General features: G+C 42.8%; 1 protein-coding gene across 1 annotated transcript in view; it reads left to right on the top strand.

Annotated features, from left to right (window-relative positions):
• Positions 1-6,820: 6,820 nt before the first annotated feature.
• STK3 (serine/threonine kinase 3) overlaps positions 6,821-16,866 on the top strand; it is a 359,556-nt gene continuing 349,510 nt past the window's right edge. The window contains exon 1 of the mRNA XM_030795127.1: positions 6,821-7,022. Within this exon, the coding sequence (XP_030650987.1) occupies positions 6,997-7,022 (26 nt within the window). The 5' untranslated portion in view covers positions 6,821-6,996. The remainder of the gene's footprint in view (positions 7,023-16,866) is intronic.

The raw sequence follows: 16,866 nt of genomic DNA, 5'->3' as shown, positions 1-16,866 counted from the left end.
CTGCAGAGGGGCTTCTGGAATAGACTTTTCCTACCATCTTATAAAAGTTGTATTCAGAAATAAATAATTCTCTTCTGGTGCTGGGTATTGTCATGTCTCCATGTAAGGCCTGGAACATTGGTGGCCATCTTTGTCCTTTGAGGGGAGGGAGATAGTTTGAGGAGACAACTAGGTCTGCTGTGCACAGCAGAGCAGTGAGAAATAGAAATTAAATCCTAGGCCCCGCAGCCAACTGAATGGACCCCCCTAGGCCAAGGAGACCCCAGAGAAACCTTAAAAACTAAGTTCCCAGCCATGACAGGATAGGCTGTCAGACATACCTCATTATATTTCTTCCCTCGCTAATTGCCTTTAGACTTTCTTTCCTGAGTTAAACAGGAACTATTCCTTTTGAAAGACTTGCTGGACTCCTTTTTTTGTGGTTTTGACAATACAACCGACCAGCATTCCTTTCTGGTAAGTGACCACCATGGATTGGTTGTGGCTGATTTACAGAGGATGCACACAGGATGCCTCTGTGTCTTCGGTTTCACCTTTTGAAGTATACAGCTTAATTTTAATGCATGTAAATGTTAAGTCTCCACCCCAAAGTAAACATGGGACATATATAATATGCATGTTTGCTTATCGTGCATATGAGTGTCTGCCTTTGTGAATATATATATATATATATATATATTTTTTTTTTCACGAAAAGGAGGCACTGTAACCTATTGAATATGTACACTTAGCCAATCCGTCTCATTCTTCCTTCTTTAAAATGCCTGCTTCCGGTTTCTGACAGAGGCTATGCTTCCCAGATTGTGGGATGGCCAGCCTGCAGGCTGCAACCTTTTACAACAAATAAAGCTCTCCACTCCAAATTTATGAACCTTGTGATTCTTAAGTCGACAACAAGAAATGGAAGTAAATTGAAGAATTATTCAAACCTGGAAACACCTCCTTCTAGGCTTCTTGTTTTAAGAATCATTTTGAGTTGTTACTTGTAGCTAATAGTTATGCTAGACTCCTGACATGACAAATAGGAAGAAGATACTGTCCTTATTCCCAAGAGGCTCACAGTGTGGTCTGAGAAACAAGTTAAATAATAGTTTAAGATTGTTATGATAAAGGAGGACAGTGGTTAAATTCAAATGCAACATGCTAGTTTCAAACTAACTATAAAACTGAGTTAGAAAACAGAAACAGATCAAGAGAAAATGTTTTGTAAAGTTACCTCTTGAAGGAAAACATTTCCACATTTTCCTGCAAATAAAAACCTACACAATATATTTGATTAGTGATTTCTCTCTTCCCCAAACTGTTCCTTATTATAGCAGAAAAGATTAATTAACATTTGTTAATTGATATTATTTTTCCAACAAATATAAAAATGAGGCTGGGCATGGTGGCTCATACCTATAATCCCAGCACTATGGGAGGCTAAGGTGGGAGAATTGCTTGAGACCAGAGTTCGAGACCAGTCTGGGTAACATAGTGAGACCCCTGTTTCTACAAAACTCAAAAGTAAACTTAGCTGGGCATGGTGGTGGATGCCTGTAGTCCTGGCTACTTGGGAGGCTGAGGCAGGAGGATTCCTTGAGCCCAGGAGTTCAAGGTTGTAGTGGGCTTTGATTGTGCTACTGCACTCCAGCCTAAGAGAAATACAAAGTTGTAGTTTCAATGAATAGCTGCAACTAGTATGACCAGGAAAAATTTTTACCTTAATATTTTTCTATCTTAATATTTTTCTATCTTAATATTTTAAACATGATGGTGTACGTATTCAGTTACAAAGAATGTGTGCTTTTTGTTATTCAAAGGCACTGGATCTCAAATTGCAGATTTCTCTCCCATTTCTCTTAGAGCACTCAACTGAGAATTGTAATCAGCTGTTTGCTAGTATAATTAAAGTGTATATTTAATCTCGATTCCAAATGGAGCTGTTGGAAGCAGAAACAGATTACCTTTCTTTTTTTTTTTTTTTTTTTTGAGACAGAGCCTGGAGTGCAGTGGCACAATCTTGGCTCACTGCAAGCTCCACCTCCCGAGTTCACGCCCTTCTCCTGCCTCAGCCTCCCAAGTAGCTGGGAGGTGCTACCAGACAGGTGCCCGGCTAATTTTTTGTATTTTTAGTAGAGTCGGGGTTTCACCGTGTTAGCCAGGATGGTCTCGATCTCCTGACCTCATGATCCACCCGCCTCGGCCTCCCAAAGTGCTGGGATTACAGGAGTGAGCCACCACGCCTGGCCGATTACCTTACTTTCACAGTTAAGTGAAGCTGGGTGACCGTTATCTATATCTCAAATGTTCCTACAGCTTTCCTTTGTTCATGAATGCTGCTGCCTCTTATTTGCAGTTTGAATGGTGACTTCTATGCTTTCTTCCTGGAATCTTCAGGTTGGTTTTCCACAGACAAAGTAAAACAGAAGCTTGAAGCAGTTTTTTTTCTTCTTCTGAGTAATTCAGGAGAAAAACAATTCTTTTATTCAGTAACACGCAACACACCAGGCACAGTCCTGCCTCTAGGCCTTAGCACTTATTATTCCCTTGGCCTCACATTCTAACATTCCCTTGGCCTCACATTCATGCTGTCTGCATGGCACCGGCCTCCACTTCCTTAGTCACTCTCTCATTGAGGCCTTCCTTTGCCATCCTACCTGAATTTCATCCCTTCCCCTCCACTTTATTTTTACTTACTTTTTATTTTTTTGAGGCAGAGTTTTGCTCTGTTGCCCAGGCTGGGGTGCAGTAGCACGATCTCGGCTCACTGCAACCTCTGCCTCCCGAGTTCATGCAATTCTCCTGCCTCGACCTCCCGAGTAGCTGGGACTACAGGCGCCCACCACCACACCTGGCTAATTTTTGTATTTTTTTTTTCAGTAGAGACGGGGTTTCACCATGTTGGCCAAGCTGGTCTCAAACTGCTGACCTCAAGTGATCCGCCCACCTTGGCCTTCCAAAGTGTTGGGATTATAGGCATGAGCCACCACGTCCGGCCTCTTCCCATCCACTTTATATTCCCTTTTTCCATTTCACTTTTCTTCCTTACCAGTTTTCAATCTCTGACATGACCCATTAGGTACTTTTTTATCTTATTATGTTTCCCCAACCAGAATGTAAATCCCCTGAAGGCAGGGATTTTTGTCTATTTGTCTCTTTACTGATGAATATCCAGCACCTAGAACAGTGCCTGGCATACTTAAGTGCTCAATAAGTATTTGTTGACTGATCTACAGTGGAATGAGGCCCAGCTTTGGAGTCATAAAGGCCTGGATCAGAACACAGACATTCTGTTTATCCTAGGGTAACTCCTTTCACACTTTTGAACCTCAGTTTTCTCACCTATAAAATGGAAATAACTACTTCACAAAGTTGTTTTAAGGACTTAATGAGAAAATGGAGGCCAAGTGTCTGATCCTATTGGAGTCGTATGATAATTATTAGCCTTCTCCCTTTCCAAGTTGAGGAAAGACCTCAGAAATTTATTTTCTGATAGTATTCCTCCTCCTTCCACAATTCTTTATGGGCGTATCAGTCAAGATCATAAACCCTTTAGAAGGTACAATCAAATTAGTGTCAATTGAAAAGAGTTTAATTTACAAAGCATCAGTTGAGGATTGAGGTTAGGGGAACATAGGACATAGAGAAGAAACTCAGGGAATAGCAGAGAAGCCATGACACTTAGGCCCAAAGGGTCAAGGGGAAGGAGGAATAATTAGGTAGAGTAGTTTGCCTTGCAAAGAGCCATGATTCTCTGGAACACAGCTAGCCCTAGGTCACCTCACAGGAAGGGAACCAGGGCATCCAATAGTCTGACCTCACCCTCCTTTCTCCCTCAGATGATCTCTTGCTGGGTCTATCATCAGACCCAACCATAAGCCAAGGGGCTTCTGATGTCAGCCATACATATTAGCTCTCAGAGCAGAGGGCAGATGGAAAAGGATGGAGAATGAATCTGCAGGACCAAAAGGATGCTATCCAGCCCAGTGCCCTTACGATGTATCAGGCACTTGCTATGCAAGGTATAGAGAATAAAGATATGGCTCAACTTTCAATCAACTCAAAGTTGGGTTGGGATGACAGCCTAATAAACAGAACTTCAAAATAGTGTGATAAATTTCATACAAAAGCTAACACAGGGTGCTACAGACATATATACAAGACAGGTATCTCTTTCACAACTTAAATGTGACAGATAGTGGGTGATGGTGCTCGTGGTTTGACTGGGAAAGGCTCCCTGGAGATTACAGTTGGTAAAAAAATTCAGAGATCATTTATTTTCTTTCTTTCTTTCTTCCCTCCCTCCCTCCCTCTTCCTTCCTTCCTTCCTTCCTTCCTTCCTTCTTTCTTTCTTTCTTTCTTTCTTTCTTTTCTTTCTTTCTTTCTTTCTTTTCTTTTCTTTCTTTTTTTCTTTCTTTCTTCCTTTTGGAACAGGGTCTCACTCTATTGCTCAGGCTGGAGTGCAGTGGCTTGATCATGGCTCACTGAAGCCTACTAGTTGGGACTACAGGTGCATGCCACCATGCCCAGCTATTTCCTTTTTTTTTTTTAGAGATGGGGTTTCACCATGTTTCCCAGGCTGGTCTCGAACTCATGAGCTCAAGCTATCTGCCTGCCTTGGATTCCCAAAGTGCTGGGGTTGAACGTGTGAGCCACCTCGCCCAGCCTTCCTCAAGAGGTTTCTCTGATGAAACACAAAAAGATGGGAGTGAGCCTGGCACGGTGGCTCATGCCTGTAATCTCAGCACTTTGGGTAGCTGAGGTGGGTGGATTGCCTGAGGTCACGAGTTCAAGACCAGCTTGGCCAACATAGTGAAACCCTGTCTCTACTAAAAATATGAAAAATTAGCTGGGCGTGGTGGCGGGTGCCTGTAATCCCAGCTATTAGGGAGGCTGAGGCAGGATAATCTCTTGAACCAGGGAGGCGGAAGTTGCAGTGAGCTGAAATCACGGCATTGCACTCAAGCCTGGGCAACAAGAGTGAAAAAAAAAAACAAAAGATGGGAGTATGGCATGGAAGTGAAGATGAGAGTTGGGGGGGTTAGAGTGGAGTAATGTCAAAGATTCTTCTCAGCTTTAACATTTTAAATATTTAAGTTTTAAAATTGTTGTTGTCCTGTTATTTCTGAACAGTCAGACTGTGGATCTTTAATAAATGCAAACAAGTATAAAATTTTGTAGCCGGGCATTGTAGTCCTAGCTACTTGGGAGGCAGAGGTGGGAAGATTGCTTGAACCCGGGACGTTGAGGTTGCAGTGAGGCATGATCACACCACTGCACTCCAGCCTGGAGGACAGTGAGAACCTGTCTCAAAAAAACAATACAAAAAAAAACCCTTTTTCTTGTTCTCAGAATTAGAGTTTCAAAAATGAATGGTCTTAAAATAACTAAATTTAGGAAAGAATATAATGGTTTGAAAATAGTATAAGTTTATTACATAGTGAAACTTAAAATAATGCAAAAAGAGGACTAAACTAAACTTGTATTAGCTGCTAATAGTCAAGTTTAATTTGGGCAAATATTCACATTATTCAACACTCTCTTCAAATTCGTTTCCTTTATTTAACATTCTCTTCATATTTACTGTTCTAACCTCCAAGAAAATTCTATGTAACTCTACATCTTGACAATTTCTTTCTTTCTTTTTCTTTTTTGAGACAAGGTCTGCTCTGTCACCCAGGCTGGAGTGCAGTGGCGCGATCTCGGATCACTGCAACCTCTGCCTCCTGGGTTCAAGTGATTCTCTTGTCTCAGCCTCCCAAGTAGCTGGGAGTACAGGCGCATCACCACGCCCGGCTAACTTTTGTATTTTTAGTAGAGACGAGGTTTCACCATGTTGGCCAGGCTGGTCTTGAACTCCTGAGCTCAAGTTATCCGCCCATCTTGGCCTCCCAAAGTGTTGGGATTACAGGCGTGAGCCACCGCGCCCGGCCCATCTTGACAATTTCTGACAAAAACAGGTAAACTCATGTAGCAGCTGTATATTGTTATGTGAAACGTATCTATATATGGAATTTAAGGTTAAAAGTATACCCACAATATGGATGCATGCAGTGGTCAGATTACAATGGGATGAGGGCTGCTGGGATCAGGTTGGGGGAGAGGACCAAAGACGGGAGGAAACAAACTTTTCTTGAGTATTCTTCTTGGCACCATAATTTGTGACAGGCTTGCCAGGTTACCCAGTGGGACAGCTGCAAGGGCCCAGTGCAACTGCATTTGGTGCACCGAGAGATCTCACTGCACGAATTATTTTTTCGGTAATTAGATGTAATTATTGTGAAATGTAGCGAGGAGCTTGTCCACAATAAAAATCAAAGAAGAATTTCTAGAAGTATCCCTAGTACTGTGGCCTACACATGTCAAATAGCTGGGGGAAAACATAACCGATAATTATAAACAGAACTAGAGAGGGAAGCGTGGGCAGTGAGAAAGTAATACTTCAAACGGATTCACACGATGTTTGGATGTGTCGTTGGGAAAGCCGAAGAAATGAGTCAAATTGGATCAGGGCAAACCGTAGCGAGGGCAGGCGAGGGGCGGAGCTCTGGGCCAGCTCGGAGGGACTTGCCCTTCCCCAGCCTAGAGCGGCTCCGGCCTCGCCCCCTACCTCTAGCGGAACCTTCTCCTTTTCCCGGTCACGGGGCTCTGGGGCCAGCCAGGCCTTCGTCCCCGGCCCCGCCCACCCGCCGCGGCACCGGCCCCGCCCGCCATCCCAGGCCGCGGCAGGCTCCGCCCCCCCGCCGCGGCGCCCGGCTCCGCCCACCTTCTCTGGGCCGCCGCCGGAGGGGGGCGGCTGGCGGCTGGCGGCTGGCCGCCGGCGGCCGGGGGCGGGGCGGGAGGAGCCGCGCTCCCAAGCGGGAGGGAGATCCGCCGCGGAGTTACGGGAAAGTTGGTCCGAGTTCCCAGAGTTTCCCTCTGTGGTTCCCTAAGCTCGGCCGGCCGGTGCCCCGGCTCCTTTCCTCCTTTCGGCCTTCGCCGTCCACCAGGTCCCTCTCTCTGCCCCCGGCCGCCATGGAGCAGCCGCCGGCGCCTAAGAGGTAACGAATCGGGGAGCGGGAAGAAAGAGGGAAGCGGCGCCGGCGGCCGCAGGGCGGGGGTGGCTAGGCCAGGCCCTGCTGCGACCCTCTCCCCGCCCGCCGGGCCCCGAGCTGGGCGCGCCGAGGTCGGGAGGCGGGTCCGAGTGTCCCGCCGCGTCTGTCCACGGGCGAGGGGGCCTGAGGGGAGCGGGGGCCGGAGCCTCCCCTGCGGCCGGCGGGCCTGGCGCGTGGAAAGTCGGGTGGGCAGCGCCGGGCTCCCTGCGGCCTGACCTCCCGGGGCGGGTGGGGTGATCCCTCGTGGCAAGTTCACGAAGCCTGGAAGACTTAAGACCAGGGAATTATTGGTCTTCTTACAACCACGTAGACTTTTTTGTCAAATGTTTTTCATAATACTGCCTTTTGTTTTTTTTTGAGAAGGTGGTTTGCTTACGGCTTAAGGAATTAAATATTAATAGCTACACGGTCTGTAAAACATTGTGGATGTGCTGCTCTGACAGGTGTTCTTCCCCCTACCCCCTCAAGTTCAAAAGTATTTATGGATGCAAGACAGTGGGAAGTTTAAATTAGAACCCCCTCCCCCAATATAGTTTTGCATGTAAAAATAGTGCTACTTTGGTATGGTATTTACTGTTATTAATAGTTTATATTTAATCTTTGACACCTATGTTGGAAATGTGTGCATACAAGAGTGGGATGTGTTTGAGCTAATATTTGCAATGATCTTAGGAAGCCAAATCTAGGTTGTCCATTGACAGAAGTTCATAATATGCATTCCTCTCTCCCCAAGAATGAATTAACGAATTGTTTGATATTGCTAAAACATTTAACCTCAGTCTTTCATTTTTAACTTATAAAATAAGATAGTAATCTCTCAGATAGTGCTGTTGTGAAGATCAAAGAGTTCGTATGCTTTGACAGCTAAAGATCTTTAGATGAAAGGTGTGTTCAAGAACATGGGATAATTGAAAAGTTAGGAACTTTGGGAGCTATTGTGAATTGTGTGACTAGATATGTGAGCCTTGAAGCCTGGAAGCCATCTGTTCAGGTGAAAAAAGGGGGGGTCGTGAAGGCGTTTCCAAAAGGGACCTGCTGTCAGAGCCCTTGAACAAGTCAATTGATAGATTCTTTTCTAGCATTTTGTAAGTTACCTGCATTCTACTCATTGGGCACCGTTTTAATACAGTATAAGAGAATTGGGCACTTTTTTCTTTTCTGGAAGAACTGGAAGGAGCACCTCTGAGAAAACACGATAGGCCAGTTTGAACAACTCTGAATTGAAGTGCAGCTCTCTATTGATTAGCTGTACTGTAAGTTATCAGAGTTTCATTATAGGTGTAAGAGAATCCTTGCCCTTGTGAGACATTAGAGAACCTGGAGGAGTCAGGGGCAGGTGTAGGCAGTAATTCTGTGGTGATTTGTACTTTTCAAAGTGGTGTTTGCACATTTAACAGACTTATTTTTAGCTTATTCAGAGAGTCTTATTTTGAAGTAGTGAACAAAAATGCCGCAAAAGCATTTTTGAAGGCAAAAGCTACGTGACAGCAATCCCTTATATTTGAATGTCTCAACATTTTTTATAGAATTTCATATTCATAATATTTAATCACAGCAACCCTATGGAGTAGGTTGGATTATAGGCATTAATCCTAATTTATAGATGAGGATGTTGAGAGAGTTTTCCACATGGAAGGCTATGACAGGAATTACTGGCAGTTTTGCCCCTATTGATTATTATCTCCTAATAATGAAATATAGCTACTCGTTTTGAGGTCATCCTGTTTGCCAGGAAATTTAAGTATACATTATTTAAATCCTAAGAAATAGTAATCCTGGCTCTGCTACTTATTATGCTAGTTCTAAGTTTAATTTCTATGAAATGTATTGTGGGGATTAAATGAGGTGATACATAAAGCACTTGGGACAGAGCGAGACCCTGTCTCAAAAAAACAAAAACAAAACAAAAACAACAAAAGATAATGGGGACTAATTTAATAAATATTTATGTATCACAACTGAGCTTACGAAATAAAATTTGGCCAATATATTTGAAGCCCCTATGTGTTCAACAGTGTTAGTTGTTAACTGATGTTTTCCTTATTATATGAGGCTCAAAGAGGTTAAATAACTTGGTCAAGTGGAGAAGGTGCCAGAATTCTGCATCTGATTGGCTACAAAGGCTGTGCATCCTCTCGTTGTATACAATGATGGCTCTTTTTGAAACTCTCTTATCATTCCATGATGTAGTGGTCCTCTTTTTCTGTAATCTGGTCTCTGTTGCTTATTCTGCTCTTTTTTTAAAAATTTTATTATTATTATACTTTAAGTTTTAGGGTACATGTGCACGATGTGCAGGTTTGTTGCATATGTATACATGTGCCATGTTGGTGTGCTGCACCCATTAACTCGTCATTTAGCATTAGGTATATCTCCTACTGCTATCCCTCCCCCCTCCTCCCACCCCTTAATCCTTATAAAAGTGCCATTTTGCTTTTCTGCCTTGAATAACACTTCCTTAGTGCTGACTTTTACATGGCCTTATCAATGTCGTTGATGTTCAAGTATGACTAGAAGCTGCTGCTCAGTTGGCATTTTTTATTTTTTCAGGTAGGTCTTACTCTTTCATTATCCCATCTAGTTTGTCACTAGAGCCTATCAAATTTTCTATTAAAAAGTTGGTTGATTAATTTTTTCTCTTTTCTTTCTCAAGAGTACTACCCCATAAAACCCATTCCATGGTTGTATGACCCTCACTTTTGAATTGCAGCAGTACCTTCTAGCTGGACACTTTAGTCCAGTGGTTTTCAAAACTATTTTGTTTTGTTTTATTTTGTTTTGTTTTGAGATGGGAGTGGTACAATCTTGGCTCACTGCAACCTCCGCCATCCTGGTCCAAGCGATTCTCGTCCCTCAGCCTCCTGAGAGGCTGGGATTACAGGTGGGTTCCACCACGCCCAGCTCATTTTTGTGTTTTAGTAGAGACAGGGTTTCGCCACGTTGGCCAGGCTGGTCTCCAGCTCCAGACCTCAGGTGATTCACCTGCCTCGGCCACCCAAAGTGCTGGGATTACAGGCATGAACCACCGTGCCTGGGCCCCATTGTTCTTTATTTATGTTATAGGCTGTGGGTACTCCCAGCTTTACCTTTATTCACACTTGTCCTTTAGAAAAGTTTGTGTTACTTTTTGCCTGAAGAATAATCTTCCATCAAAGCCTACCTCATAAAGTATGTTTTCTGAGTACTTTGTAGCCTGAGATATTTCACTGAATTCCTAACAAGATACCCATTTGATTATATACCATCTTTTTATTCTTTTTTATTACAAAATTTTAGACATCCAAAAGATAAGGAGGGCCTACTGCGGTGGTGCACGCCTTGTAATCTCAGCACTTTGTGGGGCTGAGGTGGGAGGATTGCTTGAGCCCAGCAGTGGGAGGTTTCAGTGAGCTATGATTGTGCCACTGCACTCTAGCCTGGATGACAAAGTGAGACCCTGTCTGAAAGAAACAAAAATAAAAACAAAACAAAAAGAAAAAAGAGAACAGAGCCTAATTTAATAGATACTTAGGTATTACCACCCAGTTTAAGAAATATTAATAAAAATATTACCAATACATTTGAAGCCACCATGTGTATTTCTTCTCAATTACACTCCCCATCCCCCAAGAGGTAATTACTGCCATGAATTGGATATTTGTCCTTCCCATACATGCCTTTATATTTTTAGTATGTTACATATATATATGTGTGTGTGTATGTATGTGTGTGTGTGTATATATATTATGTATGTATGTACACATATCAGCACATAATGTTAGGCAAGGGTATTAGGGCGGGCCTTGTCACTGACTTTGAAATTTGCTTCTTCGGGCATCTTCTCCTCTGGGAGTTGGAGATTCCAGTGTGTAGCCAAGTTCAAGAATCATGACTCAGAGACCTAGGTGATTTTTAAGGCACCTCTCACCCTCATATTCATTGATTTGGTCTCTTAACAAGGTTTGTGTTAAACATAGGCAATAGATGTGGTCACCCATGTCACCGACTTGAGGTACCAGAGTAGTTTTTAGATTCCTTAGATTTTCTTAACATACCTGTCACTGAGGTCTTCAGAAGTCCTTTTTTTTCTTTTTAACTTTTTTTTTTTTTTTGAGATTGGGTCTCACTCTATCGCCCTGGCTGGAGTGCAGTGGCACAATCATGGCTCACTGCAGCCTTGACCTCCCTGGGCTCAGGTGATCCTCCCACCTCGGCCTCTTGATTAGCTGGGACCACAAGCACGCACCACTACACCTAATTTTTTTTTTTTTTATCTGTAGAGATGAGGTCTTGCCATGTTGCCCAAGCTGGCCAAAGTCGTTATTAAAAGGATTTCCCTCTGGGAAGGGAAATTCATTAAATCGTAGATCCCCAACCATTTTGGCGCCAGGGACCACTCTCGTGGGCAACAATTTTTGCACAGATGGTTTGATTGGGGGCAAAATGGTTTCAGGATGAAACTTCCACCTCAGATCATCAGGCATTAGTTAGATTCTCATAAGGAGCGTGCAACCTAGATTCCTTGCATGCACAGCACAATAGGGTTCGCACTCCTATGAGAATCTAATGCTACCACTGATCTGACAGGAGCCACAGCCCAGAGCAAGGGCAGTAATGCTTGCTCACAGCTCACCTCCTGCTGTGTTGCCTGGTTCCTAACAGGCCATGGACCAGTACTGGTCCACTGTACTGTACTGTAAAGGAGTTGGGGACTCCTTTATTAAATGATTATTAATTAGCATTTTGGTTAGATGGAATTTATTGGATTTTATTTAAAAAAAATTTTTTTTTTGAGATGGAATCTTGCTCTGTCGCCCAGGCCAGAGTACAGAGGCGCAATCTCGGCTCACTGCAAGCTCCACCTCCCAGGTTCACGCCATTATCCTGCCTCACCCTCTCGAGTAGCTGGGACTACAGGCGCCCGCTACCACGCCCGGCTAACTTTTTTGTATTTTTAGTAGAGACGGGGTTTCACCGTGTTAGCCAGGATGATCTCGATCTCCTGACCTCGTGATCCGCCTGCCTCGGCCTCCCAAAGTGCTGGGATTACAGGCTTGAGCCACCGCGCGCGGCCAAATTTATTGGATTTTTTATAGGGGAACTGCTAGCTGAGAGAAAAATGACCACATAATAGTCCAGCTTTGATAGGTAGAAAGGTAAATGGCCAGAAAACATGGGCTCTTCACCAGGTGGAACCTTCATAGAAGGGAGGTGGGTCTCTATGATAGACAGGTGGGCAGCATGAAAATATATTTAATACTTGTCAAAGAGAGGACAGAATATCACTGCTGGAGAGAGACACTTTACCAGATAGGCTTGTTCCTCAAATAGGTTATAGTGTTAGTAGTTATTTAAAATGTGTAATTCGTTGATTAAGGTATGGTTGGAGGACAGGTTAGCATTGAACAATGAAAACACTAAAAGGATAGTAAAAGAATAAGCTATTGAAGCATACTTACTCTCAAGACAGGTGAGTTCTTTAAGCTATAGTTGGATTCTGTGGCAATTTTTTATCATTATTTTTAATTGTGTGAAAGGGTAGTTTGGGGGAAATAAAATTGAAGGTTGAAGTCATATGTTAGGGTCCCTTCACGCAAATGGAAAGCTAGAAAACACTAATTTCGTAAGGGCAAATGAGTGTTTAGAAAATAGATTATTATGGAATGCAAAGCAAAGGGATCGGGTTGAGAATATAGAGGAGTTAAGTAGAAAGTACTCATGAATTCTTCAGCATGAAGAGCCCACATCAACTTGTAGCATCTGTAGCCGGGATCTCAGGCCAGGAATTAGGAATGGAGAGAGACAGCAGATAACTCTCAGCACTCATGAGTGGCAGTGGGTGAGACAAAGCAACACACCAGTTAAGTAGATGGTAGGAATATCACGAAGATATTGCAGGGAGAAGAGGGGTGGATGTCATTTTATGTGTATATTTCTAATTTATGTTTACTTGGAATGTTGGAAAGTAAAATTGTGTGTATATCAGAGAGATTGACTACCTGGAGTTGCCTTTGAGAAGATGAACTCTAAGAACTCTTAAAAAAAAACCCAGCAGACTCAGAGGATGGCCCTAGGGAAAATTTCCAATTTTAGAGGTAGGCAAGTGGACAAAATGTTCAAAGCAGTTAGTCCAAGGGGAAAAGAACCAAGCAAACAGGAGCGTCTCTGAATTAACAACTTGGTCCCTAAAGCATCTGCTGTCTTCCCTTTGGCTTTTCTTGGTTAATTTAGGGTGGCATTAACTTGATTAGGATTGCTTTAGGCCCTGCTGATGGGAACAGTAAGTTGGCTCTTCCTTCTTAGAGAGAGGGAGTGTGACAATAAAATTTGCAATAGTTCTGGTAAACAAACTTTTGTTGCACATCAACCAGAGAAACTCAGTCTTTAGTTGACTCTAGGAACACTTCAGGCCATCATATATTACGGGCTTTCAACATTAAAAAAAAAATCATTGATACAGAGACTCAGTACAGACCCACATATTTACATAAATGGGAGGTAGAGGTGGGACAATTGCTTGAGCCCAGGAGATTGAGGCTGCAATGAGCCATGATCGTGTGGATGCATTCCATCCTGGGCAACAGAGCAAGACCCTGTCTCAAAAACGTTCATTGTTTGCGTACATACTGTGAATATCGACATGAAGATTACTTTGTATTTCTGAAAGTACATCATAGGAGTATATCTTGAAAAATGACTCATAGCAAAATGAGAATTACAAAGTGTTAACATTAATGATAATTAGTTTAGGTAGTATTATTTTGAGTTCTGAATTATAGATTTATATAGTACCAGACATCTTAGTATAGAGGTGAATTGAGTAAATTTTTCAGATGTTTCTGCTATCTTGATACACACACACACACACACACACACACACACACATTTATAATTTATAATTGGCAGCTAATTTTCTTGACTCTTTGTTTATGGAACCAAGCCACATAGTCTCCTGTTCTCTGTTGTGTTGCTCTGTTCTGTTTTTTCTGAAAACTGGCTTGCTTTACTTACTGATCACTACTCATGGCAAAATTGGCATTCGGCCTTTACTTCATTCATTTCCTCATTTATTCATACATTCGGTAATTATTAATTGTTTTCCACATTCCAGATGCTCATTGGTGAGTGAAATAGGTGGGCTCTTTGCTCTCATATAACATACACTCTTGTTGGAGCTTGAGCTATGAAAGATATAAGTAGTGTGTAGAGAAAGATGGTGGAACCTGCTTAATAGGGCGGTTGGCAGAGGCTTCTCTGAGAAGGTGGTATTTAAGTTGTAACCTGACATTGAGAAGTTATCCACGTGAGTAGCAAGGGAAAAGTATTCCAGGCAGAGGGGAAAGCTATGAGAAGGCCTGGAGGTGGGAAAGAGCTTAATGTGTGGGAGGAATTGAAATGAGATCAATGTGCCTGGATTGGAGAAGAGGACAGTGGCTAGAGATGAGCTCAGAGAGATGGGCACGGATTCAATGATGCCGGCCATGGAAAGTAATTTGGATTTAAGTCAGAGCTCTGTGTGCTGTCATTAAAGGTTTTTAAGCAGGATTTTAAGCAGTTTATGTTTTTAAAAGATCCCTTTGGCTGCTTTGGGTAGAGTAGATTGTAGAGGGTTAAGAATAAACGAGAAACAAGTTAGGAAACTATTTGAATAGTTTGTGGTTTGAGATGGTAGAGTCAGTGGAGATAGAAGTTGAGAGATTTGTGATATTTTGGAGTTATAAATGAAGGACTTACTGATAGACTAGATGTGGGGAATGAGGAAAAAAAAAAGAATCAATCCTGGCTCCTATGTTTTGAGTTGAAACAACTTGGGGAATAAGGAAAGACTGGAAGAAGAACAGGTTTGGATATCTATAATCTCTTTCTTGGAATTTCATAATCCCAGGAAAGTGAATCTGATTGGCCTAAAATGTGATATTAAGTGGTTCCTTTAGAAGAGGAAGTGGGTAGGAAGGAAATGATGCACACTGATTTCTATTTTTTTTTTTTTTTTTTTTTGAGATGGAGTCTTGCTCTGTCGCCCAGGCTGAAATGCAATGGCACAATCTTGGCTCACGGCAACCTCTGCCTCATAGGTTCAAGCGATTCTCCTGCCTCAGCCTCCCAAGCCACTGGGACTGCAGGCGTGTGCCACCACACCCAGCTAATTTTTGTATTTTTAGTAGAGATGGGGTTTCACCATATTGGCCAGTCTGGTCTCGAACTACTGACCTCAGGTGATCTGCCCACCTCGGCTTCCCAAAGTGCTGGGATTACAGGCATGAGCCGCCATGCCCGGCCTGATTTCTATTTTTATCCTATTGTTTTCACTCAGAGTAGAGAATGGAAAACATATCTAGCCTTTTTTAGGTGTCGAAATGTTCGGGTGTGCAGGTAACCTGCTATTTAAAAAAAATCTTTTTATTGCAAAATAAAACATTAGTACAAAACACATGTATGGCTTGGTGAATTATTATAAGGCAGATACCTTTGTAATCACCCCTCAGGTTGAGAAATAGATCACAGTGGCCTTTCCTTATAAGTAATCATTTTCCTGACTTGTGTAGTAATAACCCAAATGCACATTGCTAGATACTGTAGGTTAGTCTTGATGATTAAGAAATAGTAAGTTTTGGCCAGACGCGGTGGCTCACACCTGTAATCCCAGCACTTTGGGAGGCCGAGGTGGGCAGATCACCTGAGGTCAGGAGATCAAGACCAGCCTGACCAACATGGCAAAACCCCATCTCTACTAAAAATACAAAAATTAGCTAGGCGTGGTGGCAGGCACCTGTAATCCCAGCTACTCGGGAGGCTGAGGCAGGAGAATCCCTTGAACCCAGGAGGTGGAGGTTGCAGTGAGCTGAGATTGCACCATTGCACTCCAGCCTGGGCAACAAGAGGGAAACACTGTCTCGGGGGGGAAAAAAAGTAGGTTGTGTTTTTTTTTTTTTTTTTTTTTTGAGACAGGATCTTGCCCTGTCACCTAGGCTGCAGTACAGTAGTACAATCTCAGCTCACTACAGCCTGACCCTCCTGGGCTCAAGGGATCCTCCTGCCTCAGTCTCCTGAGGAGCTGGGACTATAGGCATTGGCCACCATGCCCAGGTAATTTGTGTATTTGTAGACATGGAGTCTTGCCATGTTGCTCAGGCTGGTCTTGAACTCCTGGGCTTAAGTGGTCTTGCCTTGGCCTCCCAAAGTGTTGGGATTATAGGCATAAGCCACAGCACGCAGCCCAAAAAGCAGTTTTGATATGAGTTGTCACTTTTAATCTTTAGTTTAGTCCTCCATCCTTTTCCTTTTCCTGTTGGAGAACCCAGGTTGTTTGTACTAGTTTCCCAGAGTCTGGATTTTGCTGACTGCTTAATATAGGTCAATTCAACATGTTCCTTTGTCTTCTGTATTTTCTGCAAATGTGCAGCTGGATCCAGAGATGGAGCAGACTCAAGTTCAATCCCTTAGGCATTGTGATATGTGGGGTTTGGCAAGACCATGGGACTATCTTAATGTCTAATTGTCTTTCTTTTTTGTGATGTTAGTGACTGGGATGGTTAGTGGGTGTTGCAAAATAATGAAATTCTAAATACAGCATTTTGCTTTCATTTATTAATTGGAATGTTTTTATAAAAAGTAACTTCCCCCATCTTCTGTTTAGTTACCCAGTGGTATTGTTGATAAAGGAAAGACAGGATAAATGTTTGATTCTTTTATTTACGAGTTTTCAAGATAACGAATTAGTTCCCTGTCTTCCTCCAAAGGTGGCCATATTTTTTTCTTTTAAATGCCATTATGAGAAGATGGATTTAAACATACTTGATGGATTTAATCC

The sequence above is a fragment of the Nomascus leucogenys genome, chromosome 16 (assembly GCF_006542625.1).
Source record: "Nomascus leucogenys isolate Asia chromosome 16, Asia_NLE_v1, whole genome shotgun sequence".
In the NCBI taxonomy this organism is placed as follows: domain Eukaryota; kingdom Metazoa; phylum Chordata; class Mammalia; order Primates; family Hylobatidae; genus Nomascus; species Nomascus leucogenys.
This window is presented reverse-complemented; position numbering and strand designations above follow the sequence as displayed.